The following is a 25,927-nucleotide window of genomic DNA, read 5'->3' as shown; positions in this document are numbered from 1 at the left end:
TTTTCTGTCAAATAGATCAGAACAAGGTCTTGGCGCAACACATTTCATAGCTGTCACTCCTCATTCCAGCCAAGTTCACGATTTCAGATGCACTTTAAAAAATTACTGAAGTCTGCTGGCTTTAGCTTGTAAGTATAAACGGTTTGGGAGTTAAAACTCTCTGACAGTGTTTTAATGGACGCCCCCCCCCCCTTCAGTATGTCTGGGAACTGCTCTGGCGGGTAATGTGACAACATGAACTATCGAAGGCAGTACCTTACTAATGAATCCTTTTCTCATTACTATCAAAATAATCAGATTTGTGGTGAACTACAATAAAAAACAAATAAAAACTTTGCAATTTTTCTCCTGGAAAACCAATAACGACCTGAAGAAACTTAGAAAAGATTCTTGAAAATGTAAATGGGCCTGAATGCACCAGGGCAGTGCAATCCTAATTTTAAGAATGTGCGGGGGTCACGACGGACCCCAAGTGCCACCAGCAAACATGTCAACATCTGAATGTTGTTCTTAAAATGGAAAAGCAGCTGCGGTGACACGAGCTTTAGAAAATAAAACGTCCATGAAGCATGTTTCTGTTTTTAATTTTTTTGCTTTGATAAATCAGTTGCTTCACAAAAATCCCTTTCAAAGACAACAATCCAAGAAAACAATTGTTACAGTATTCACATTTAAAGATTGTCAGTTCATAGACCAAAGAGAACTAAAACAGGGGAGGATGGCGGAGTTATTTCTGTCCCTAACTGCCAGAGGTGGGCCGTTCTCACCTTCCGGGGATGTCTGAGCTTGTCTAAAAGAAAAAGTGCTCCAACACTTTCTCGCCCAGGTAAGAGTCGGGTCACGGGCAGGTTATGCAGAGATTACTCCCGGAACCCTCGGGGCTGAGTTCCAGCATCAGGGCTCTGTGGTCTGTGAGCGAGCTGGGGCCGGGGCCCATCGCACTTTGCACGCTGGATAAATGCTTACACTGTCTTATTTCTGGAGTCGAACCACGGAAAGCTCTGTTAGTGCGGCAGCTGGAGCGCGCCCGGGGCACGGCCCAGCCGTCCGCTACCGGCTCACGAGCTGAGCAGCAGGTGACACATCACGCTTAACCTGGGTCTCAAACCACCATCAAAAGCATCCTTCACAGGGAAAGAATTTAACAAAAGCAAAGTCAGGACCGACTTTGTTCATTTAAAATGAAAGCTCAACGGGGTCGTGCTCTCACAGATGCTCTCAAAAATCCGAGGGCTGGAAAACGGGTATTTATTAGGTACCAACTGACCACCAATACGCCAGGCGGCGGTGAACGGTCTGCCTGTCGGGTTGTTTAAAATCCCCTTAGTTACTCATGGGAAGAGCTTAAGGGAACCTCAGGCTGTGTCCAGAGCGCCCTCTCTCAAATGATCTTCATCCTTGTCCTCTGAATGTGGCGAGCAGGACGCAGACTTCGGCTGGAGGGAGTGTGGCCGAGACCCCGGGCACCGACGGCTGGACCCCCACGCGGCCCCGCGTAAGCGCTGCCGCGGCCTGTGCAGCACGAACCCCGGGACAGGATTTCTGCTGCGGGGAAACGCTGACCCGGAGCGACCACCTGCCGCGGTCACTGATCTGAGCCCAAGGGCAGAGGGAAGGGGGGGCGGGGGGAGGCGAGGGAGGGAGGGAGGAGGGAGGGGCCGGCCGGCTTCCACAGGGCCTCGTCTTAAATTCTAACTTCGTTGGACTTCAAATGATCTTTTAAACTGGTGTAGACTTGACTTAAAATATTTGAAATTGCTTACAAATGAGGAACACAATAGCTGCTTTAAAATGTTATTTTCTCCCCCAAAAGAGTCGAGAATCAAGTTTTTCTTTTAAATCTCCTGAAATATTTTAAAAGAAATTTCTGTGTGTTTCTTGCTTCCTTCTGCGTTACCTAGGAAGTGCTCTCCTGTGAGTAACTTTAATTATTAACAATTTCGGGGGGGAAAGTCAGTTCCAGAAAACAACCTGCACCAGCTCAAAACACCCGCCATGTAGCCTTGGTCCACACCACTCACTGTCACTGCTTCTCAGGAACTGGCGACCTCCCCGACCGTAAGACTGTCCTTGAGAAGTGCGCTGAGCTTGACGGTTACACCAAGATTTCCTCCGTGAAACCAGGGGCTCTGTTTCCTCTCAGAAAAAGCCCCACTTGAAAGCAAACCAACGGAAACAAATCAAAACCCAAGGAAACAAACCCAGTCTGCTCTCGTGGTTCATCTGGTCACCAGGAACTGAAGTCCCAACACTACTCCAGATCTGACGTGATCAAGTCAGAGGGAAGAACCACGTGCAGGAGAGAACACCGACCCCAGGACCAGCGTGAGACACGGCGGCAGGAGGGCCCCCGTCACCCCATCCTCCGGGCCCCGCTCGTTCCCCTCCCACAGTGGATGTTTGTTAATCGTGTAACAAAGCCGAGGGTTTGCTCTTTACCCCAGCTCTGAGCCAGCGGGATAGAGGACACTTTATATTCGTTTATCATAAACATTCTACACGTAACATCTGGCTGACTAAAAAATTCTAAAACAACACCCAGCTAACATGGTACGCTAACCATTTAACTGTGGTCAAATTTAAATTAGACTGAAATATGTCAGTAAGAGCTTTTAACTGACCACTGGCTACCATTTCTTAACTTACCTAAGCTCTACTTAGCAAGTACCTTTAGATGTATGTTTAAGATTAAGTGTAGGATGCAATCTGAGCATTTACGTCTAGACTAAAATTTGAAGATATCAAAACTTCATTAAATAGGTGTTTCTTTTATAGGAGTAAACGTAAATTGCTACCCTGGGATAGCAGAGAACCATGGAATGCTAGCTAACTTTGGGCAGGTTCGTGAAATTTGGTCAATTCAGAACGTTCCAAATCGAGAGAGTAAGCATGTACTGTTTCTCCTCCAGAAATTTTATCCTCGATATAGTCATAACCCAATTCATAGCGAATTTATAAAAATAGCTTTTTATCCAATAATTCCAGCAAGGTAAAAATAGGAGTTTCTTTTCACATATAGCAAATGACACAGGCTCACGGAACACGAGAGAGTGGAACCACACTTAACTCGCCGTACACTCGCCACCAGCTCACACGCGGTTTATCGCTGTGTGCTGTCATCGCCTCGCACTGGCAGTTTTCAGGGGCAGAAGCTTCTTCCTAATCCACGGGCTCCACAAGTAAACCAGCCCACTGAGACCTGCTTCCACCACAGAACTAAATTGAAACTGCATCATTTTTTAGAAAACGGCAGCACTATTCCTTAACCTAGTCAGGGGTTCGGGGGTGGGGGGGAGGGGGTCTGTCATTCATCATATTTTTAGCATTAAACCTTGAAAGAATCTCCTTAAAAACACACACACACGCACACACACACACGCACACACACACACCTTGAAAGAAGTTGCTGCACCAGCAAAGACGCCCTGGAAGCTTACTAGGAAATACAAAAGTGCACTCTTCTATGCCTACATATAAAACATATTAGAAATAAAACTGTGTAAAATGTTTGCTGTGCAAACTATAAAACGTGGGGCGGGCGGCCCTACTGCAGGGAGTCGCTGTTCTCCAGCACCAGCCCGCCCAGGTGGCCGGGCGCCAGCGCCGCCCCGCCGTCCCCCGTGCTGTCCACCGAGTCGTCCTCGCTCTGCTCAGCCATCATCACCTGCTGCACCGCCAGCGTGGCCCCGTCCGACGACAGGGACTGCAGGCTGTCCACGTTCATGCTCACGGGCGCGGTGATGGTCACGACGGCTCCTGCGGCACAAGGCGGCTGTCACCACGCCATCGGCGCTCGGATGCAAACCGTTACCCCTCGACCCGTGGGGCCGGGCTGCCCGACCTCCCGCGAAGCCCCCTGCACGTCCCTGGGACCATCTGCAGGGAGTTAAGGACCCGTCTCTAGGACAGGCCCCAGACCCTGCGCGGCTAAGCTCTCAGTCTACAGAGGGTCCGAGGGTGAGGACGGTAAAGGGCACAGACGCCCGGGGCGCAAAGCCAGTGCCACACGGAGGACAAGAGACCCAGGACACAGGGGAGAGGCCATGAGAAGACACAGGCGGGGAGACGGGGTGGGAGGACTGGGTCAGAGGAAGGCAGGCCGGTCTGAGAGGGAGAAGGAGAACCTGCGACACGCGCTCCTGCACCTCCGGCCCGACAGCAGAGGAGGGGAGACCACCAAGGGCCCGCGAGCGGGACACCGATGAAACACGCGGGGCCGAGGACGGCACGGCACTAGGGAAGCCCACACAGTGGGTCACACGTGCCCGTCCATAGAAATCTCCACAGCACCAACGGGTGAACAAAGCAAGAGGATGTCATCCGTGGTATATATAATTCATATAGCATAAGATGTTTAGGAAGATTTTAGAAACAAGTCATTCATGCATTCATTCTTGTCTGTGCACAGACCACGGCAGCAGACACGCACTGGGAGCCGCCACAGGACACTGGTACCAAGGGCCGTCTCTGGAGAAGATTAGAAGCCAGGGCGGAGGAGAGATTACTTCTCACTGCATATCCTTGCCTGAACTTCCTCCCCAGGAGATAGGTATTGCCTTTTCCAGGAGCGGGGCAAGGGAGGGGGAGACAGAGAGGAAAAAAACCTTTCCAACTAATTCTTGAATTAAAAAGGAAAACAAAAACGGAAAATACAAATGATTTAAGTATGAAGGTAAAACCACTGCCTATCAAAACCCAAATAAAGAAGCCAAAGCTTTAAACGCACATACCATGAGGGGCCCATTCCAAGCCCAGGGCCAGCCCAGCTCTGGGACACCCTGAGCATTGGCGGAGGACAGATGAGCGCACGTGTGCAGGAAACAATTGAGGCCGGGAAAAGAATCAGCCCCAAAGATGACAGAGCACAGTGTCCAGAGCCGGCAGAGCTGGACTGGACACACCCCGAGGCACAGGCCCCGGGCCGGGCGCTGACAGGCCCTGCCTCTGCCGAGGGGGAAAAGCAGGCCGGGAACCAGCACTGCTGGGACCACCAGGCAAGAACCAATTGCAAAAGCACAGCACAAGAGGATCAGAGATGCCGAGTAACGGAACTGCTGGAACACAGCTCAGGGAGACCTGGAGCGACATGGAAACACCCATCCCCCGATAAGCTAACACCCACAACGTCTGGCCTCTAGTCAAAGATTACCAGGCACGCAAACAGGCAGGAAAACAACCCATAATGAGAATTCAGTCAACAGAAACCAGCCCAGAGCTGACAGATGTTACAATTAGCAGAGGAGGTCATCAAAACAGTTACTGGCGACTGTGTGCTGTTTGTTCCAAACTTCAGTAGACCGTGAAAGATACAAAAGCTCACATGGAGTTTCTAGACAATGTCCAACATGAAAAACACAGGGACAGGATTAGCGGAAGATTAAACATCACAGAACACAAGACTGGGGAAGCTTAAAAATAGAAACAGAAACTATCCAGGATGAAACAGAGAAAAAGAATCCAAAATCCTGGGAAAAGCAGCAGTAACTGTGTGAGTTATAATGCCCTATCATATGGGCAACTGGAGCCCCTGGGGGAGGGGAGGTCAGAAAATATATTTGAAGAAATAATGGCCCCAAACTTTCCCAACTGAATAACAGTAAACTGCTGAGCGGAAAAAGTAAGAGAATGAGAAGGTAAGAATGCAATAATAACAGAAGTTATTACATTTAAAAATACACACACACAACCACCTAAAGTGTGAGGAACTCACGCACACAGAAGATGCTCGTCAACTAAACACAGAAACAGTGGCCCATGATGAGGGGACGGGGGTCAAAGGGAAGAAGAAAAGCCGAATGAGGGCCGCAGGGACATAAAGGGTGCAGCGCCAGGCGGTGAGCGCACGACACGTCCACTCCCTGCACTGAAGCAGGAGGGACACAAAGAGACGGGAGGGACCTCGGGGGACTGGCCTTGGACCCGGCTCTCCCGGGCACACCTGCGCCCCTAACAAGCACCAGGACCAGCGCTCTCTCATGGTCACATGCAGAAAGACCACTGCCTGCCCTTGGTTCGCGGCCTCACACACCCCCAGCCCCCAGGACGGCGGCCGCCCACCGGCTGCGAGGGCACAGGCCCGGGCCCGGTCCCCACCTTCGGACACGGTCAGCTCGCTGGCGGCTGGCTGTGCGGCTCCTGAGGCGATGGAATCGGGCCAAAACCTCTGGACGGGTCTGTTCTGAGCAGTTTTCTTCTTTGTTTTTGGAGTTTCTGAGCAACTAGAATCCAACATCGGCTGCAGGATTCGTCTTCTTGCATTGATGAACCTGTGCGCAGGAAACAGGTCAAAACGGCCTTTCCGAGGCCGCCCAGGGCAGTAACAGGCCCGCCTGACAAACCACACGAGCAGACACACATATTCCCTGTTAGAAGAAGCACTCAGAGTAACGACACGCATATTATCTAAATGTCCAGAGAACAGGGCTGTTTTTAAAGTAATTCATTTGAATAAAGACCAACTCTTCCATGGTGCCTTTCTTCCACGTCAATTGATTTATTCCGTTTGTGAAATTGATATTCATAATGACACTGATGATACTGTCAAAGTTGTGAATGTGGGGCATGATTTTCTCTGAGGAAGAGCAAGGTCAAAGCAGCAAAACTACATACCCTGCAGTCTCGTGACGCCCAAGGCCTTGCAGGCTGTGCATCTCTTATCTGAGGGTCCCACCCGGCCGAGCCCTGAGTGTGGACAGATGTCCGGCTCTGAGGCTGCCTAACTTCAAAGTCCTAAGATTCAAAACCATCTACAATTGCACTAGGACATATTCTAATAATACAGATGAACGGGCTGGCGTCTCAGAGCTTCGTTCAGGGTCGATCTCTGGGCCCTGCAGCTGGGCGTGAGCAGGACTGGGAGGGTCACAGCAGCCCCGGCAGCTCAGCGCCGGCCCAGCACCGCCTGGGAAGGGACCCCGCTGCTGCCTTTCAATCTGTCTCTTTATCCATCTTTGTCAAGCTGCTGCGAGGCAGAGGCATAAGCTAATGATGAGTGTTGTCCAATCTCGCTCCAAGATATAATTTTTGCAAATATAAAAGGAAAGAAAGTCACAGAAGGTAAAAATAGCTCCAAATATTAACTAAACGACTTTAGAAAGCTTAGAATTTATAAAAGTCATGTTTTAAACTGTGATGAATTTCAAAATTAAAAGTTGAGGTCAAACCTTCTAGATAAGACAGTTCTGTTAACACAGCAGAGGAGCAACTTAGGGAAGGGCAGGGAGTCCACAAATGAGGAATAAATACGAGAAGGCTGATTGGCGACAATCGCATCAGAACATCCAGAGACGCACCTCCGCGCCTCGCATCCCTCAACCCACCCATCGCTACACCAGACACAGTCTCTACCTGGCACCGCGTGAAAATAACGGAGAACCTGCTAAGACGTTACACAACTCACAGCCGCACAGTACTCGAAACCTTTGAACTCCTGTTAACACTCTATCTAAAAGATCTAACAGGAAATAATTCAGAGTATGGTCTATTATGGTTACCCAAGTGAAAAATACTGGCCCAAATGCAAGGTACTAGAAATACTTGATGCAACGCCAAAGCATACCTCCTGCATACACAATTGCCCCAAATGGAAGATTTTATCATTTATATTGGAACTCACCTGACCTTCAAGTTTAAATTTAAACAGTTAAAATGAAAAGATAACAATGTTTACAAGTGGTAGAATCTGTATTTCCTTTTCTTTTACGCAAGCCAATTTCATTAACCTGAAATCAGTTCCTACATCTGAATAATAAGTAAATAAAAATGAGGCAAATGACTACCAAGCAGAAAGCAAGGGCACACCTAGACCTCAACGCCGCTTCGTGACGTGAACGCCTCTTATTTAAGGGAAAAACCATCACGGTCAGGGTTCAAGTGTCCACACTGACATGTGACACAAGAACCAGAACAGGGTGTTTCATAAAGAGACGCTTCCCTCTCAGGACCCTGAGGCCTGCTGCGGGGCAGGACCACCGCGCGGCCGGCCAGCCATGGGACTCCCTCCCCCAGTCACGGCTGAACAAGTGACACAGGTTTCAAAAGGTGGGAGGGGTGCGGAGGGGCCACCAGGGGTGAGGGGAACTCACCCCGGCCGCCCACCGCCCAGAGGAGCTCGTGCATGGAAACATCGTGTTTCTGAGTGGAGGCTGGGGTGAGGGGCGCTGCTTAACGCCCTGGAGAAGCCCATCTCTAGTAGAGAGAGGAGGATGTCGGCCAAAGGTCCTCAGTGGGGTATCGAGCATGGAAAACTTAAGGTGAGAGTGTGTGTGATTTATGCTTACCTGGCTGCCACCAATTCCAGACTCTGATAACACAGGAATGCTAGTTAAAAGAACTCATATACTTGAACCAAAATTTACTACTTATTGGTGTCAGGATTGCCAGGTGCTCTGTTATGCGGACGGCACAATTTCAGGAAGCGGGCACAGCTTACCAGTTGTTAACTTGGAGTAGTGTCAAATTTGTCTGAGCAGCAATCTGTTTTTTCTCATCTTCTGTCGGGTAGGGATGCTGAAAATAAAAAGAAGGGTCACCATGAACTTCAGTTTTTAAAAGGGAACTCAAGATCATCCTGGTAAAACAGAAGCACACAAATAATCGTTAGTAAAAACTGGTGTCAAGGGTGCTTGTAGCTAAAACCTAACTTCGGTCTCATCATTTTTTCCAGAAATGCCTAAAACAAATGAAGCCTTTCTCCCAGCTGCCCAAGAACACAGGTGTTGCAGCAGCTGGTGAAAGCCCAGCAGAGGTGTGACGCAGACAGGAGTCCGCACGCTCAAAGGCCACGGCGAAGGGAAGAGCGCAGGGCACGCAGAGCGGCTCCTGGGCTGCACCAGGTGCTGCTCTAAGCACCCGAGACAATCTACGGCTTTTGTATCAACGTCACAGGTGTAATTCAAGGACCATAAACTGCATCCATTTAAAGCAGATAAATGGCTGAGTTTTGACCCACAGCAAGACAGAGCACGTAGATCACCCCTGCGCATCCTACAGGGATTCACTGATTCCTCACAGTCACAGAGTTGTCGTCACCTTAATTTTACGACGAGGAAACGGAGCAGGGCCGTGCACACCCTCCCCGCGTCCTGGGCCGGCTGAACAAGAGGAGGCAGGAAGCGGATGGGGCTGCCCCAGGCCGCCACATTCAGGCGACACGTTTCTGTCACGGGAAGTGCAAGCACGAGCTGACACCGGGATGCACGGGCGTCACCTACGGCGGCGCTAGACTCGCGTGTGCGGCCGGCAGAGAACTGAACTGAGGGCTGGGGACGGGGTGTCTGCTATTTACTCTTTATTTCACGTATGACTGAAATATTTCACTCAGAAAAAGCCAGAAGTATAATAAATACAGACACACCTAGGAAATACTGCAGGTTCAGTTCCAGACCACCTCAGTAAAGCGAATATTGCGATAAAGCGAGTCACGAATTTTTGTGTTTCCAAAAATGTTATATAAAAGTTATGTTTACACTCTACTGTAGTCCACGAAGTGTGCAGTAACATTACATCTAATAGAACAATGTATGTACCTTAATTTAAAAATACTTTATTGCTAAAAAATGCTAACCATCATCTGAGCCTTCAGCTGTCATCTTCTTGCAAAAGTCACGTCAAAGATGACTGAGCACAGATCATCATATCAAATATAATAATAATGGAAAAGTTTGAAATATTGAGAGAATTACCAAAATGTGACACAGAGATATGAAGTGAGCAAACGCTGTTGGAAACAACGGCACCGATAGATGTGATCCATGCAGGGTCGCCACAAACCTTCAGTTTGTGAAAAACGAACATCTGAGAAGCGCAATAAAGTGCAGTATGCTTGTACCAAAATTCACAGACGTACCGGAGGAAAACAATTTCTATCTACAGTAATACACAACTTCTCCAAGATCGGTTACCATCTGCCTGTAGAAACCAGTACGACATTCACTCTAAAACTTGCACGCGCTGAAGGCCCTTGTTTTGCACCGACCAGGACCCCAGGGAGTGACTAGCACCAACGAAGTAAGGAGGTGGGGTCCGTTCTGGTTTGTAAGGGACACTCAGTGTGTCCGGAAAGGCACTGTGCATTCTGGGGATAACGGGACAGCACCACATTTATCTCAACAGCAGTGGTCCAACTCCTCACACTAACCAACAGTGATTCACTTCCATTCTACAGATGAGCATCTGGCCCCAAGGGAGAGTTTATGGAAACAGAAATATTGTTCTTGTCCTTTGAAAAGCTCATAAAATAAAAAGGGGGCAGGAAGCAAGTACACAAACCAGAAAACAAAACAAAACAAAAAACCCACCAAAACAATAATAAGTGCTGCCTAGAGTATCAGGAAAACTACAAGGAGAGGACAGTATTTCAGAGAAATGAGGTCAAGAAGAAGACATAGAAGATGCTTCATAGGAAAAAAAAAAAAAAAAGGCATTTTAATTGAACCTCTGAGCAGGGTCTATTTCAGAAATGATTAAAACATTAAAGGAAACTTAACAGGAAAACAGCCAATTCCATCACTTACTTGTGTTGTAGTCCAATCACTACATTACAGACACATTTATCGGTTGTAATACTCACAATGTATTTAGAAACATGTATGTTCTGCTTTTTCACTTATGTCCACGTACCTAAAGTTTCCTAGTGCTTTTGGCCCTCGCTTATCGTGTTAACTCGCTGTACAACCTTCCATCAAATTGACAGGTCCTAACTCACACACCAACCCATTTCCCATCATCGCAACGAACAGCACTGTAACATTCTGTCCCTAAACTTCTCCATTACTTGTGACCCTCCCTAGGACCAGCTTCTAGGCGGGGTCACACTGCCGATGACGACCGCATTCTCCCGCGGCACGTGACCCGCCCGCTCCGGGCAGAGGAAGGGGGCTCAGCAGTGACCGGGGCCAAACCCCAGGGGGACCGGAGGCGACAGCCGGGTGAGGACAGAGGCGGGTGCCCAGGCACGGACGCGGCCTCAGCCTGGGCGGGGGGCACCCCCGGGGGCGAAGGGGTGCTGCGGAGACCAGAGGGCACCACGGCGCACGGGGTGGAGGCGAGGAGGCCGGGGAAGTGAGGGCGCGGCCGCAGCGGGTGACAGCGGCACTGACGCCCAGGGGCAGGTCCGGGCCGACCAGCTCAGCTCTCAGGAGCAGCCGGGCCGGGGCTGCGGATGGACAGATCCGTGGAGAGGGGCTTCTCCCTACCGGCCCTCCGGCCCTCCGCATCCGCCCGCACGCCCCCGGGGCCCCCTCCCTCTGCCTGCACAGGCCGTAACCCAGCGGTGCGCCCGCCTTCCCACCTCCATCCCGCCGCGCCCCCCGGGGCCAGCCTGGTCCTTCCCAACCTGGCAGCAGCGAGAAGGCTGTCACCCCCGGAAGCTACTCGTGGTCACACCCTCCCTCGAGGTCGGGGGCGTGGGGACTGGGGCTCAGGCGGGTAACCAGCGAGCCTTCCCCAGAAATCGGTGGGCAAGCATGCACCCTGAGACAGGACGGCTTCAGGAGGACATGCTGAGGTCCAGGGTGAGGAAAGGGGGCACGCAGACAAGGCACGCCAAGCTCCCCTTCACGGTCACAGGCCCATGTGCCAACCCCTCCGTCCACAGCTCAACTCCTCATCTCCCTCCCAAATCCAATGTATCAAACATCGCTACTTTCCAAGGTTTTGCCCCAGAGCACCTCTTCTCTGCCCACTTCTCTAATTAACCTCACCTGCCCGCAGGCACCCTCCATGAGCAGTTTCTCTCAGGGGCGTGTACCGTTAACATCAGCTGAACTTATTCCGTCACCAGTTTTTGGGTAACCCTCCCTTCTGTCCTGTGCTTGACCCATCATGGACAGTCAACAAAACACTGATTCTTAAAACCAGGCCTACCGGCCCACGTAAGTCCACTTTTTCTAGAAAATAAGCCAGAAAGCAAGCATGGCGGAGGTCTGGCTGATGGCGGAGCGTGCGTCCTCACCCCGATGTGCTGGAAGAGCCAGGACCTCATCACGCTGGTGGCGTGCTTCGGCAGGACCCCCCTCTTGTTCTTAGATGAGCCGTCATCTTGGTGCAAGATGCTGAGATCCTGGTTTAACTGTAACTGAAGCTTTTAAACAATTGAAAAATAACGTTAGAAAGCATAGACAATGATGACATATCCAAGTAGCTTACGACTGCAGATGGAGAGAATAACCAAGGATCTTACGGCTAAACGTCTTATTTACAGGAAAGGCATAAACACTGGGACCCTGTCGGGCTGATTTTCCGAGGATGTGGCCCCTTGCGCTGTAACCCTTTACGCTCGCGTCTCAGCCGCGCAGGGGCCCCCGTCTGGCGACGCAGGTGGGACGGGCACTGAGAAGCCCCTAGTGTCCCACTCTGCACGCAGCTGAGCCCCGCCCTCACGCACACTTGTCCTCAGCTTGTCTCCTCTAGCGACAGATGCGACAACAGCCCGTTTCCTGGCCTGGAGCAGGATCCAAACAACCGACAAGGACGGATGGGGAAGCTGGAAGGGCCACTAACTAGAGGAGCCCGGCCAGGAGGAGAGAAAGAAACAGAAACACAGAAAGTGCGGACAGAGGGACCACAAAGCAAAGGGGCCAAGGCGAGCTCTGCCCAGACGGCTCCGCAGCCACTCAAGACACTGCCCCCCTCACCCTGAGAAGGGCCTGAGATACAGCCTGTTCATTCCATCTCGGAAGGAGAGGACACGCGTGTAAGTCCCCTTAGATGAGCGTCCGTCCGCTCACACAAACACGAGGACAGAGCATCAGGCCCCACGCACCCAGCCAGGGGCAGCACCTCACTCCCCACGGCTGCAGAGATGGTGCCAATGTCGTTCACCCCCCAGACCAGGGAGAAAACCAACGCCCCGCGCCGGGGCCTCCACGCAGACACATCGGGGCCTCTCCACTGTGATCCACGCTTTACCTTAGAACTTCTGTGTGACCACCTAGAGGGGTGGGACAGGGAGGGTGGGAGGGAGGCTCAAGACGGAGGAGATATGGGGGTACATGTATGCATATGGCTGATTCACTCTGTTGTACAACAGAAACTAACATAGCATTGTGAAGCAACTGCATTCCAATAAAGATGTACTAAAAAAAAAAAAGTAAAAATCAATAAATAAGCATCAACTTCCGTAGGTCAGTTTCAGTATAATATAGTCATAAACATAATTTACAGGATTTGGAAGTTTATTTTGGAGAGGTTTCAATTATTTGCACTCCCTCTGGATCTACATCATTTTGGATAATTCTTTAAAAGACTGAACACCAACATCTAAACAGACAGAATTTATGACTTAAAGGAGACATTACAACCACTAACTATACCTAAAATTTCTTGAAACCTAAGATTATTACTAAGGGCATAACTGTTTTCTGGAATGCATGTGTTTGTTCATTAAAGGACTGAACAGTATTTTTTTTTTTAAGATTGATTAATTTTTGGCTGCGTCGGGTCTTAGTTGAGGCATGAGGGATCTTCCGTTGCAGCGCTCGGGCTTCTCTCTAGTTGTGGCGTTCGGGTTCTCTCTCTAGTTGTGGCGCGCAGGCTCCAGGGTGCGTGGGCTCTGTAGTTTGCGGCACACAGCCTCTCTCACTGAAGCACGCGAGCTCAGTAGTTGCGGCGCACAGGCTTAGTTGCCCCATGGCATGTGGGATCTTAGTTCCCCGACCAGGGATCGAACCCGCGTCCCCTGCATTGGAAGGAGGATTCTCTACCACTGGACCACCAGGGAAGTCCCAAGGACTGAACAGTATTAAGCACTGCCTGTATGCTTACGTTTGTGTGCACAGGAAAAAGAATGAAAAATGGACTTTTAAAACTAGTTCTACTAGGGCCAAAATGGAATCTGTCTGCTGTGTTTGCCTCAATTTAATACATGACCTTCTTCATGCACTGTGACATGTATTTCCGTTTCAGTGTTGCTTTTTTTGTGCAGGGTTAAAACAAATGTGGACTCATGAACAGGGAAAGTGACAGCTGGCCATGTGACTCGACCTCACAGATGCCACCAAGGGGGCTTGGGGAGGCCAATGAAGCCAAGGGCCTGCGGGGGGACTGGCCAACCGGCCCACCGCCCTCCAGCAAAGCCTGAGCCTGCGCATGGCAGGGGGATTTAAAAGCCTAGGAAACTGGGTGAAAACCCATTTAAGAAGCAGCGGGGCCCCCATACCACTCCCCATCGTTCTCTGCAGGTGACTGATCTGCCCCAGCCCTGCAGAGACTCGGGGTCTCTTTCCCAAAGAAACAGACCAGAGGCTGAAGACCCAGTACAGCTGGAGGGTGGGAGGAGGGGCAAGGCTAGAACGAGGGTGAGGAAGATCTGCACACAAGGTGGGAGACCCCGCCCACTCCTGCCCCTGCAACTATGCTTCCGCCCCAAGCAAGAGATCAGAGTCCTGCTCCAGGGAAACAGAAGGAAGAAAAGGCTGAGGGAGGGCATAATTTGGAGGCCAGGCCACAGGTGAGCCGGCCTACCAAAGCCCAGCACCTGACAAGCACCAAAGAGCATTCTAGGGCCTCATGTTTACATTTAGAAGGGCAGCCAACTGCCCCCAAACACGTGAACGCCTCCATCACAAAAAGCCAACAGCAAAACGAATGAATGGTATGACGTGGGGGAAACAGGGAGAGTGCAGAAAGCAAAGCACATGTCAACCATCCATGAACCAAGAGTAGGAGAGCACAGTGGGTAAAGAAGAGTCTCAGAAATTACAGCTACACTTGAAATGTAAAACTTAACCGATGGGTTGGAAGATAAAAGGCAAGTTCTCGGAAAGTAGACAGAAAGTAGACAACAGGAATACAAATATAAAAATACAGAAAAATCAAGAGACTCGGTTCAGAAGGTCTAGCGTCCGGTCAGTAAGGGCTCTGGAAGGAGAGAATGTGCAGGTTGGGGGCGGGGGCAGGGCTGTCACAGAGAGTTCAGGAAAATGTCCCAGCCTTAAGGACACGAGGTCCACGGCAGTGCCCAGCGCAGTCGACAAACAAGACCCGCACCAAAAACTCAAGGAAAAGAGACGTGTCTCAATTACTGAGCCTGCGCGTCTGGAGCCTGTGCTCTGCAACAAGAGAGGCCGCGATAGTGAGAGGCCCGCGCACCACGATGAAGAGTGGCCCCCACTTGCCACAACTGGAGAAAGCCCTCACACAGAAACGAAGACCCAACACAGCCATAAATAAATAAATAAAATAAAATAAAATAAAATAAAATAAAAATTAAAAAAAAAAAAAAAGAGACGTGTCTGACAGAGGAGAAAACACAGAAGACAGGAAAGCGGAGCGCACACGGACCTTCTCAAAGGCAGCGCGGCGGCTAGGACACACTGACAGCGCCCGGGGAGCCCCTTCCCGACCTGGAATTGTACATGCAAACCAGCTGCGTGTCAAGGATGAGACCAAGACTAAGTCACCTTTAGGTTTGCTAAGTGCCAACACGAGGCACCTCCCACACACGTTTTCTCCGCAAGTTCGCAAAGGGGCAGTAAAGCCTAGAAAGTAGAAGACGTGGGCTCGCGGAGAAGGGGCTCCTCAGGGTGACGTGCCGGATGCCCGACGCGTGACGGCCGGCCGAGGTGGAGACCAGGAGGCCGAGAGCCCCGAGGCCACGCGGCCCCGACTAGCTACCTGACGGGGACACAGAAAGCACGCTGGGGGATCCGTGAGGATTCAGCCACCGACGCCGTGGAAACTGTGCGGAGGGGAGAGAACCCAGCTGCGAACTCGGGCAGCGTGATCACGGTTATACACGCAGCTCAGCAGAAGCCGGCATTTACACGCCCCTGAGGATGTTCACGATGAACACGCATCAGCTGCACTGCGTCTACATGACCGGCATCCCGGCCAGCGAGGGGGCGGGAGAGAGCACAGCCTCCAGCAGGACAAAAAGCCCACGCCACAGGCTGTACGGGTGAGTTAGGGGAGGGGATTTTATTTCAAACACGGAGGACACAGCAGAAGCAGTGGCCAGGAGGCCTGAAAGTGGTCGCCCAAGGGGAGCGAAGGTGAGGGCGGGAGCTGCTGTGAGTCTGGTCCAGGCCTCTCAGCAACGTGGGCACCGGCCGACCTGATGCCAGCGAGTCAAGCATCACTGTAAATCGTGAAAAGGAGGCGAAAACCTGCCACGCGTCAGACAGCAGCACAACCCCGAACCATACGCACAATGGTTGTGTACAAGACAGGCATCCCGGGAGAGGGGAGCAGGGCGGAGCGCGGAGAAATCCGTGGAACCCCACTCCCCTGGCTACTCTTACTGTCTCGGAAAAGAATGCTTTTCAACGAGCATGTACTACGGGCACACGGGGGGACTCTTCCGTAGAGACGGCCCAGCCCAGGAGGAGCGTCCGGCTCCTCCGTGTGACCAGCGCCAGGTCAGAAAATGCCCCCGTGGCCCATGCGCCCGGCGCGGGGAGGGGCCGGCACCGCCGTGCGCCGTCAGAGACAACCACGCGCTCTCCTGACCTCCAGTCTCTAGGACACAGAAGCCGTCGCTGCTGAGGGACTCACCCTAACTACCTGCAGCCCAGCAAGAGCCCAGACGTCGGCCAGGTGAGAAGGAAAAACGCCCAGCGCGGCCACCACAGCTCTGCAGGACCACGTACCTACACGCGTGGGCCCCCTGGTCACGGAATGCCCCAGCCGGTCTACTTACTCTTCCGTGAAACCCCCCACCCGCCCCATGCGGGGCTTGTCTCTCCAGCTCCCCGGCCCTGCCGCTCTGCAAGGGACAGACGCCGGGGCTGTGACGGGGAGGGGACAAGTGCGGGGTGGGCTGCGGGGTCACCCAGGACCAGAGCAGAGGCAGCTCCTGGCCAGCTGGCCTCAGGGAGCAGGGGCTCCACGGACGTGACCCAAACTCTGCACGTCTGCTATGTAAACTCGGTCAAGTTCTTCCTTAAACAGCAGAACGAATGAGCCTCCACTGTACAAGTAAGCACTGGACTTCACAGTGTTTCCTTCCTCTAAAAACAGTTCACTGTGAGACTAGAAAACGCTCTGAAAACCAGCTTTCTGTTCCTAGCCACTGTAAATGGAAAACTTCAGGGAAGGCGGGCTGGCCAGGGGATGGCGGGCCGGCGCTGGGGGCGCCTACCCTCACTCCCCGTGGCTGGGCCTGGGGGCCACTCTGTGTCCTGGCCCCGGGTGTGCCCAGGCGGCCCCTGCCCCAGGCCCTCTCACACCTGCTTCTGATTTAAGAAAACACTGACATCCCCAAGGCCGGGCCTCAAAGTGGTTAACGAAGACGTACAAAGCATCTGTGCAGGCCGAAGACAAAGAACTAACATAAAGAACGAATCAATGGTCTTAAATAAGAACTGATGGCGAAAACACTGCTTCCGATTTAAACCTAGCTAAGCGTACAAAATAAAAAAAATGTGTGTGTATATCCCTAGAACGTAGAGGGGACTGGACTCACGTTACCACAAAGGCACAGAGAGGGTAAGACGACCCCCAGGTCGGGCACGTCACGGCACTGCCAGCACTGGCGCTTCTGCCGGCCCAAGCCCGCCCCCTCAGCTGGAGGCCTGGGGCGGGGTGAACTTCGGGGGGTCCGGGCAGGGTGCGTCTACACAGCCTCCGCCCTCCTGAAGTGGAGACAACCACACAGCCCCACGTTAGACGGGACAGCAGTGGCCCCTCGCGGGGAGGGATCCTGGGGGACCTTTTCCTCCTTCCTTAGGCTTCTCTGAACTCTGCAACAATGCGGAAGATGAACCGTGAAGAAGATGCACGACACCGACATTCAGGTTAACTGGAGACCGCCCGAATGGCCTTCACGCCGAGGGGACGGCTGGAGCCCGGGCCGCCTGTGCCCCCGCACCTGTGCCGACACGCCCCCAAGCACCCCGCGGGGCCAGCTCACGCACCTGGGAGTTCTGGATCCGGATCGTGCCGGGCGACAGCGCCTGCGTCACTACCTGGCCTTGGGGAGTGACGACCGTGACCGGCTGATAGACTGTGCCCCCTAGAAAGGGACACGAAAAGCTTAATCACTCCCCAGTCCCAACTGATTATAACCGCTCTTCTCAGCGTGCTCGCCGAAAGGACAAAATCTGTAGCTTATGAGCTTTGAAAATCATTTCGAACGGTCAACAGCACTTCGCTAGTTGACTTTTCACTTCGGCGGCGGGGCGGGGCGGGCAGCCATGGCTCCTCCTGAGACAGCGCAGGGCGGGGCGGCTGGGGGGGCGGTCTGTGAGCCCCCTCCTTTGTTCGCCTCCATTTCCTGGCACATATTAAAGGACTTGGCCAAAGGTGTTAGATAACAAATATTTTTATTCTAGTTATTTTTTTCATCCAACGTGCTTTCATCTTCCTGCGGAGGTTTCCCTTTGTGTGATTATGTGGAGGGTTTTCGTTCAATTTCTCCCCCTCCTGTGCCCATTCCATTGTCATGATGGTTCTGTATGTGCAACGTATAAGAAAAACCATCACAGGAAGAGGACAGATTCCAGAGTTCCCTGGTGCATCCAAAACAAGTAATACTAACACTAAGGCTGCATTTTCATTTGCTTATCATCGATGAATGATGCTACTCTTTTCCAGGTGCTGCTAAGAGCACAATTAAAAACTATGTTATTTGAAAATTTCTGTTGGTTTTTGCTATATGTTTTCAACTCCCGTATAAAACCTTTCCTGCCAATATTTTTTGAGAGGGAAACACAATTTGTATAGAATATTTGTTACTGAGAATGAACAAGAACCAGGCATTCAAAGAGCTCTAGACGTTGACACTCCTGTATCGAGAACTGGCATTAACTAGAAACCACGTTTAGGCACTTCTTCCTTCTAACATAAAGGGCTTCTTTCTGCAAAAGCTCAAGGCAAGTGCCCCTTTTTCCGTCGCCATACCTGCCACTGTTGCCATGGTGACGCTCCCCTGTGGCAGAGCGGGTGCTGGCACCACGATTCCTTGGGGGCTGAGAGTGCCTGCGATGGCGCTTTGCGTCTGCTGTAAGTCACAAACACACAGCGAACGGGTTATGTTATCAGAAAACAGAAAACTCATGTGTAAAAGTCCAAAACACATGGCATAACGGCGCCATCAGTAAAGGAAAGATGCGTGAGGCAAAGGGCATCATCAGAGGACAGCCTTCGTAAGGCGTGCGCTACAGGCACAACTGGAAGCGAGAGACGCCAAACTGACTGAATGTTAAACATGGTATGATCAATACTGAGATATTAGTTTCAATTTAGCTTCCAAAAGATTATCTTTCACCTCATCAGCATACTAAACACACCCTACAGCCCTGGAGGTATAACTAGGAAGACTAAAATTACCTGATCGAGTCATACACCTTCTCCATTCAACTTGGCTCAGAGTTTTCCAAGAATCAAAGCCTCCTGAACAGGATGAGCTATTCAAATGATGATGCCACAGGCTGGGGAGTCACCCCAGGGGCACAGCCTGTACCTGCCCTTCCCACAGCACACAGCACACCAGAGGCCCCAGTGTCCATGCCTGTGGGGTGCTGGGTCTGGGCCTGGCCTACTGCAGGCTCCATGCAAACGTCCGTAAACACCATGTCGGAGAATCTACCCATCTGAAGTCAGATCCAAGTAGGCCACTTTATCCATTTCCTGTGGTGGCTGGACTGGGAGTTGGCGAGGGACGGACCTCTGCACCTGGCATCCAGCACAGGCTCTGGCACACAGCAGGCACCCAGAGATCTGTGGTTAAATGGCCTAAGTAGATACCCTTCAAAGACAATTACTCTGTGGGCTATCACATCCATTTGCACGTATAAGCTTCGGTAGGTCTATATAAAGTTTGCTATATAAACTTGGTCAGAATAAAAATTAAGCAATCCAAATCAGTATTCTAAGCTCCCACATCAAGAACCTAGAAAAAGAGGAGCAAAATGAAACCAAAGCAAGCAGAAGGAAGGAAATAATAAAGATTAAAGCAGAAATCAATGAAATTGAAAATAGAAAAACAGAAAAATCAATGAAATAAGAGCTGGTTCTTTGCAAAGATCAATACAGTGACAAACCTCTAGTAAGACGGACAGAAAAAAAAAGAGAGAAAAACAAATTACCGATATCAGGAATGAAACAGGGTAGATCACTACAGACCCTGAAGATATCAAAAGATGAAAAAGGAATACTACTGTAAACAACTCGACACACATAAATTTGACATCTTAGACAAAATCCAACATGAAAGAGATAATCTGAATAGCCCTATAACTAATAAGGAAACTGAATTAGTAATTTTAAAACTTCCAAAAAAGAAATCTCCAGGTCTAGGTAGTGTCGCTGGAGAATTCTATCAAGCATTTAAAGAAGAATTAACACAATTAACCAATTCTACGTATTTCTTCCAGAAAACAGAAGAGGAGGGAACACATTCTCCAATTCATTTTATGAAGCTTATACTATCCTGATACCAAACCTAGCCAAAGACTGTACCAAAAAAGATAACTACAGATGACTATCCCTCAATATAGACAAAAAAATGCTTAACAAAATATTAGTAAACAGAATTCAGGAATCTATACAAAAAGAATTATGTGCCAGGGCCAAGTGGAGTTTATTTCAGGAATGCAAAGCTTGCTCAATATTCAAAAAAAATCAAGTAATGTAAATCTACCATATTAGTAGATGAAAGAAGAAAAATCACATATCAATCTATGCAGGAAAGCATTTGTCAAAATTCAGCATAATAAAAACTCTCAGAAAAATAGGAATAGAAGGGAACTTACGCAACCTGATAAAGAGCATCTAGAAAAAAAAAAACCTACCACTATTCCCCCTGAGACTGGGAAGAAGGCAAAGATGTCCCCTCAATCCCATTCAAGGTAGTACTGGATGTTCTAGCCAGAGCAATAAGGCAAGAAAAGGAAACAAAGTATATAGATCAGAAGGGAAAAAATAGAACTGTCCCTATTTGCAGATGACAAGACTAAACAGGTAGAAAATCCTAAAGAATCTACAAAAAGGATCTCCTAGGACTAATAAGGAAGTTCAGCAAGGTCCCAGAATACAAGATAAAGATACAAAAATCAACTGGATTTCTACATATTGGCATGGACTCTGAAGTTAAAAATATAATACAATTTACGATTGTGCAAAAGAGTGAAATACTTAGGTATAATTCTAATATCACGTGTGCAGGAATTTTATGTCAAAAGCGAGAAAACACTGATGAAAGAAATCACAGAAGAGTAAATTAGCGGAGACAGTGCCACGACTGTGGGCTGGGAGAGTCAACACAGTAAAGGTGTCAACTCTCCCCAAGATGACACACAGGTTTAACGCAACTCCTGTCAAAACCTGAGTAACATTTTTTTGCAGATATAGACAAGATTATTCTAAAATTCATGTGGAAAGACTACGGAACTAGAATAACTAAAATAATCTTGAAAAATAATAAAGTAGGAGTAATCGGTCTACCCAATTTTGAGACTTACATAGCCATAGGAATCAAGACTATACGGTCTAGATACACAGATCAATGGGACAGAACAGAGAACATAGCAACAGGGCCTACAAATATGCCCAACTAGTTTTTGACTATAGTGCAAAGGCAATTCCACAGAGGAAGGACAGCCCTTTCAACAAATGGTGCTGGAGCAAATGGACGAACATAGGCAAAAAAAAACAAACCTGAAAATTGGCCATGGATTTAAATGTAAAATATAAAATTTTTAGGAAAAAAATAAGAGAAAAATCTTTGGGACCTAGGGCTAGGCAAAGAGTTCTTAGACTTGACACTGAAAGTATGACTCATAAAAGGAAATTTGATAAATGGGATTTTATCAAAATGAAAAAGGTTTGCTCTGCAAAAGACCCTGTTAAGAGGATGGAAAGATATGCTAGAGACTGGAGAAAATATTGGCAAACCATATATCCAATGGAGGACTTGCATCTAGAATACTCTCAAAGGTCAACAATTTTTTAAAACTCCAATTAGAAAATGGACAAAAGACATGAGCAGACATTCTACCAAAGAGAATATACAGATGGGAAATAAGCACATGAAAAGATGGTCAACATCACTGGCCATCAGGGAAATGCGAATTACAACCACGATGAAATGTCACTACACACCTTCAGAATGGCTAAATATTACAGTGCTTCAACATGGATGAACTTGTGGACATTATGCCAGGTAAAACAAGCCAAACACAGAAGGACAGATATGGTATGACTGCCCTTGCATAAGGTACCTAGACTAGTCAAGGTCGCAGAGACAGAAAGCAGGATAGTGGGGGACAGGGGCTGGGGGGGAGGGGGAGGGAGAATGAGGAGTCAGTGTTTCATGGGGACAGGGTCTCAGTTTGGGAAGGTGAGAAAATTCTGGAAAGGACGGTGGTAATGGTTGCACAACAATGTGAATGTGCTTAATGCCACTGAGCTGTGCACTTTAAAATGGTTAAAATGTTAAGTTTTGTGTTTTGTGTATTTTACCACAATCTTAAAAATTCATTTAAAAAAAAAAAAGAATTAGAAAGAAATGACTGGTACTCTGGCCTCCAGAAACATGCGCTCCAGGGTCCAGGACACAGAGTGAAGCCTCCCTTTTTCACAGCACGAAGCCCAGGTGGGCTCTCTCTCTGGCCTGAGGGAACACATTCCCAGCACAGGCCACGTTCAGAGACCTAGAGGATCCTCAGAGCAGAACAGCCGAGGACAGCCCCACGATGCTGAAAGGGCTGCTGGCCTCAGACATCAGCACGTTTCACCCTCGCCGATCCTGCAGTGACCAAGCAGGAGCACAGGGCCCGCCGTAAATACCTGCGACTGGACAGGGGAGTACGGGCTGCCAGGTTCCCCACTCAGGAGAGTTTCACTGTTCATTTTCGTTTTTAGACAAGCAATATAGCGACTGCAGAAATCTTTGCAGAGCTCATTAACCTTTTCCAGCTCAAGAAGATGAATACGCAGAACCTGGATTGCTTTTACCATCTAGAAGCAAGAAAATGAAGACTTTCAGACCAGAAAAAGGGAGCATGACTGTAAGTTATCATTATCACCACACGACTCTCCTTGGTGAGGAGCTTGGCTATGACTCAGCTTGGTTATGAGCCAGCCAAGGCCACCTGTACCGCCAGTAACAGGAGGAGAAAGACACCAGATGTTATGCAGAACCACCAAGCATTCCAGCCCCACTGACCTGTGGCTTGGTGTTTCGGCTCCATCTGGTGTGCAGGGACAGAGGCGGTCACAGCTCCGGGAGCCAGCCGGCCCTCGACCTGGGCCTCGCCTAGCGACTCACCCTCGCCCTGCTCCTCCTCCTTCATCTGTAAATGGGGATGAATCCGTACGCACCTCCCGGGTGGTTCTTCATTTTGAAGAAGTTCAACTTACCCACTCTGCCTTTAATGGATTCTGCTTTTGGCATCAAGTCTAAGAACTCTGCCTGCCCCTAGATTAGCCCCAGATCCTAAAGATTTTCTCTTACAATTTTTCTAAAAGTTCTTCAGTTTTATACAAAGTCACTAAATTTGGGGGTAATTCGTCTCCCAGCAGTAGATAACTGACACTAGTGATGAACCATTACCGTAAACACCACTTCCTGTGAACGAACGACCTAAAAGTCAGCTCCTTCCCCGTGACCTTGGTGGTGACAGTTCACACATCTCTGTGGAATGAACCAGTCAGCCAGTCAGTAGTGAGAATGACCAAGTATCCGGCTCTGCTAGGCCCCGTGCTAGGGCACCAGGCAGGAGAGCCCGGGCCCCTGCCGGCCTGGCGCACGCTGGCTACCCCCGTTCCCTCCCCGCTGATGGCCGCATAACGGAGATGCAGAGGCAGAGAGAGCGTCTGGCCCTCATCCCCAAAAGGCAGGTGCTGCTGGTCCCACTTCGAAGATGAGGAGACAGACTCAAAGTCAGACAACTCACCTATAGAATCTATTTGGCTGTAAGGGTTGAATATTAATGAAAAATTAAAAACAATAACACCTAAGACCAAGGCAATTTATTCAGGGAAAAGTTTTCCAAAGACCCTTTCCTGCTGATGAGGGGCCTAAGGTTCTGGTCTGAGAGCTGGCCAACTCTAGTGGGAATCCAGCCCCAGACACAGGTTGCCAGGGCTGCCCGGTGCTGAAGGATGCCGCTCCCCTCGGCACAGCAGCGATGTCAGCCCAAGGAACTCTCCATTGCTTTCGGGAAGCACAGAGAACCCAGGGTTTTGGAGCACTGGACCCGGGAGGGGGGCATCTGCGTGAGCCAGGCTGGCTTCAGACAGAAAGCCTAAGGGAGGCCGTGAGGGGTGTCGGACCCTTGATAGGCCCGTCCCTGCTCCACACTCACATCCCTTCTCTGTGCTCACAGGCCACTCCAAGTCGTCACACAGTCTGTCACCCACCACCAGTGCCAGCCTCCAGACAGAGCTGTCTTGGAGAACAAAGTTGTGGTCCACGATCAGGGAAGAGCCAACACCTGAAGCTGGGCCCAGACACGTTCCCAGGAAGCAAGACACAGGGCACGCTGACCCCAGTGGACCTTCCTGAACATCCGGGAGGGACTGAACCCCCAGTCCACTCAGGATGCAGGCTCAAGCCATCTTGTTGGATTATTACAGGAAGGGGTCAACAGAGAAGGCTGGAGACCTGGCGACATTCAAGTCACACACGGAAAATTATCTCATGAATTGTACAGTTCTCCCCTTCGGCAGAGCCACAAACAATCTGAAGTTCTAATTAGAAATTTAAAATTTATCAAACAGATTAAATTTAGAAGAAGTAAAAATTAAAAACATGTATTTTACTTACTAAATTGTCAGTTTCTGGATCTTCACAAAAGAAGGGCTTTCCTTCCTTCTCTTGCTTCCTTACAAAGTTCTCAATGTCCACATCAAAACTGGCAGAAGTTGTGCCTTCCGAGCCCTGTGTAGATTGTTCACATTTTTCAAACAACAAAGCTAATAATGGAAATAGTGGATGCCTGGGGGGAAAAATTTTAAAATATGTGTTCTACACTTTCATGAAAATGTTTTAGTATGTACATATGCAATGTTTTATACAACAGCTTTGCTGAGATATAATTCACATGCCACACAATTCATCTATTTACAGTTTATAATGCAACGGATTTTAGTATAGTCACAGAGTTGTGCAACCATCACCACAGTCGATTTTATAATATATTCATCCCCCAAAGAAACCCTGTAACTATTAGCACTCTCTATTTTCCACCAAACCCCAGCACCAGGCCACCACTAATCTACTTTCTGTCTCTACAGATTTGCCAATTCTAGACACTTCATATAAATGGAGTCATATACTATGTGACCTTTGGTGTCTGGCTTCTTTCACTTAGCGTGATGTTTCCTAGGCTCATCAGTGTTGTAACATGTAACAGTACTTCATTCTTTTTTATGGCTGCATAATATTTCACTGTATGGTTAACACCAGTTGGACAGTTTTAAATTTTACTTTTAGATCCATACTCCATTTTGAGTAGATTTTTGTAAAGGATGTGAGATTAGGTCAAGGATCTTCTCTCTGCATGTTGATGTCCAATTGTTCCAACTTGGACAATTTGTTGGAAACTCCACCTTTTCTCCACTGAGAAAGTCAGGTAGACTGATTCTTCCAACTTTATTCTTCTTTTCAAAATTGTTTTAGCTGGTCTAGTTCTTTTGACTTCCATATAAAATTTAGAAATAACTTGTCTATATGTACAGAAATATCCTGCTACAACTTTAATTGTAATTGCTATAGAGCAATTTTAGGAGAAATGACATCTTTACTATGTTGAGTCTTCCAATCCATGAACATGGTATGCCCTTTATTTAGGTTTCCTTTGACTGCTTCCATTGGCATTTTATAGTTTTCAACATAAAGGTTCTGTATGTGCTTTATTAGAGTTATACCTAAGATTTTTTGGAGCTCTCAAAAGTGGTATTTTCTTTTTAATTTCAGTTTCTAATTGTACATTACTGGTAGAGAAACAGGATTGTTTCTGTGTGTTGCCCTTACAACCTGTAC

General features: G+C 49.3%; 1 protein-coding gene across 6 annotated transcripts in view; it reads right to left on the bottom strand.

Moving 5' to 3' along the window:
- Positions 1 to 567: 567 nt before the first annotated feature.
- The window catches only part of PKNOX1 (PBX/knotted 1 homeobox 1), a 46,472-nt gene continuing 21,112 nt past the window's right edge, over positions 568 to 25,927 (bottom strand). For 5 of the 6 annotated variants that reach the window (XM_057544864.1, XM_057544863.1, XM_028164094.2 and 2 more), the window contains 8 exons: positions 24,710 to 24,881; positions 22,729 to 22,899; positions 18,841 to 18,940; positions 17,856 to 17,953; positions 11,954 to 12,082; positions 8,432 to 8,508; positions 6,094 to 6,266; positions 568 to 3,756 (listed from right to left, as the gene is read on the bottom strand). In XM_057544864.1, coding sequence (XP_057400847.1) covers positions 3,545 to 3,756; positions 6,094 to 6,266; positions 8,432 to 8,508; positions 11,954 to 12,082; positions 17,856 to 17,953; positions 18,841 to 18,940; positions 22,729 to 22,899; positions 24,710 to 24,881 — 1,132 coding nt within the window. In that variant the 3' untranslated portion in view covers positions 568 to 3,544. The remainder of the gene's footprint in view (positions 3,757 to 6,093; positions 6,267 to 8,431; positions 8,509 to 11,953; positions 12,083 to 17,855; positions 17,954 to 18,840; positions 18,941 to 22,728; positions 22,900 to 24,709; positions 24,882 to 25,927) is intronic. The other variant, XM_057544865.1, reaches the window with a different exon arrangement.

Source organism: Balaenoptera acutorostrata, chromosome 4, assembly GCF_949987535.1.
Source record: "Balaenoptera acutorostrata chromosome 4, mBalAcu1.1, whole genome shotgun sequence".
NCBI classification, from domain to species: Eukaryota; Metazoa; Chordata; class Mammalia; order Artiodactyla; family Balaenopteridae; genus Balaenoptera; species Balaenoptera acutorostrata.
This window is presented reverse-complemented; position numbering and strand designations above follow the sequence as displayed.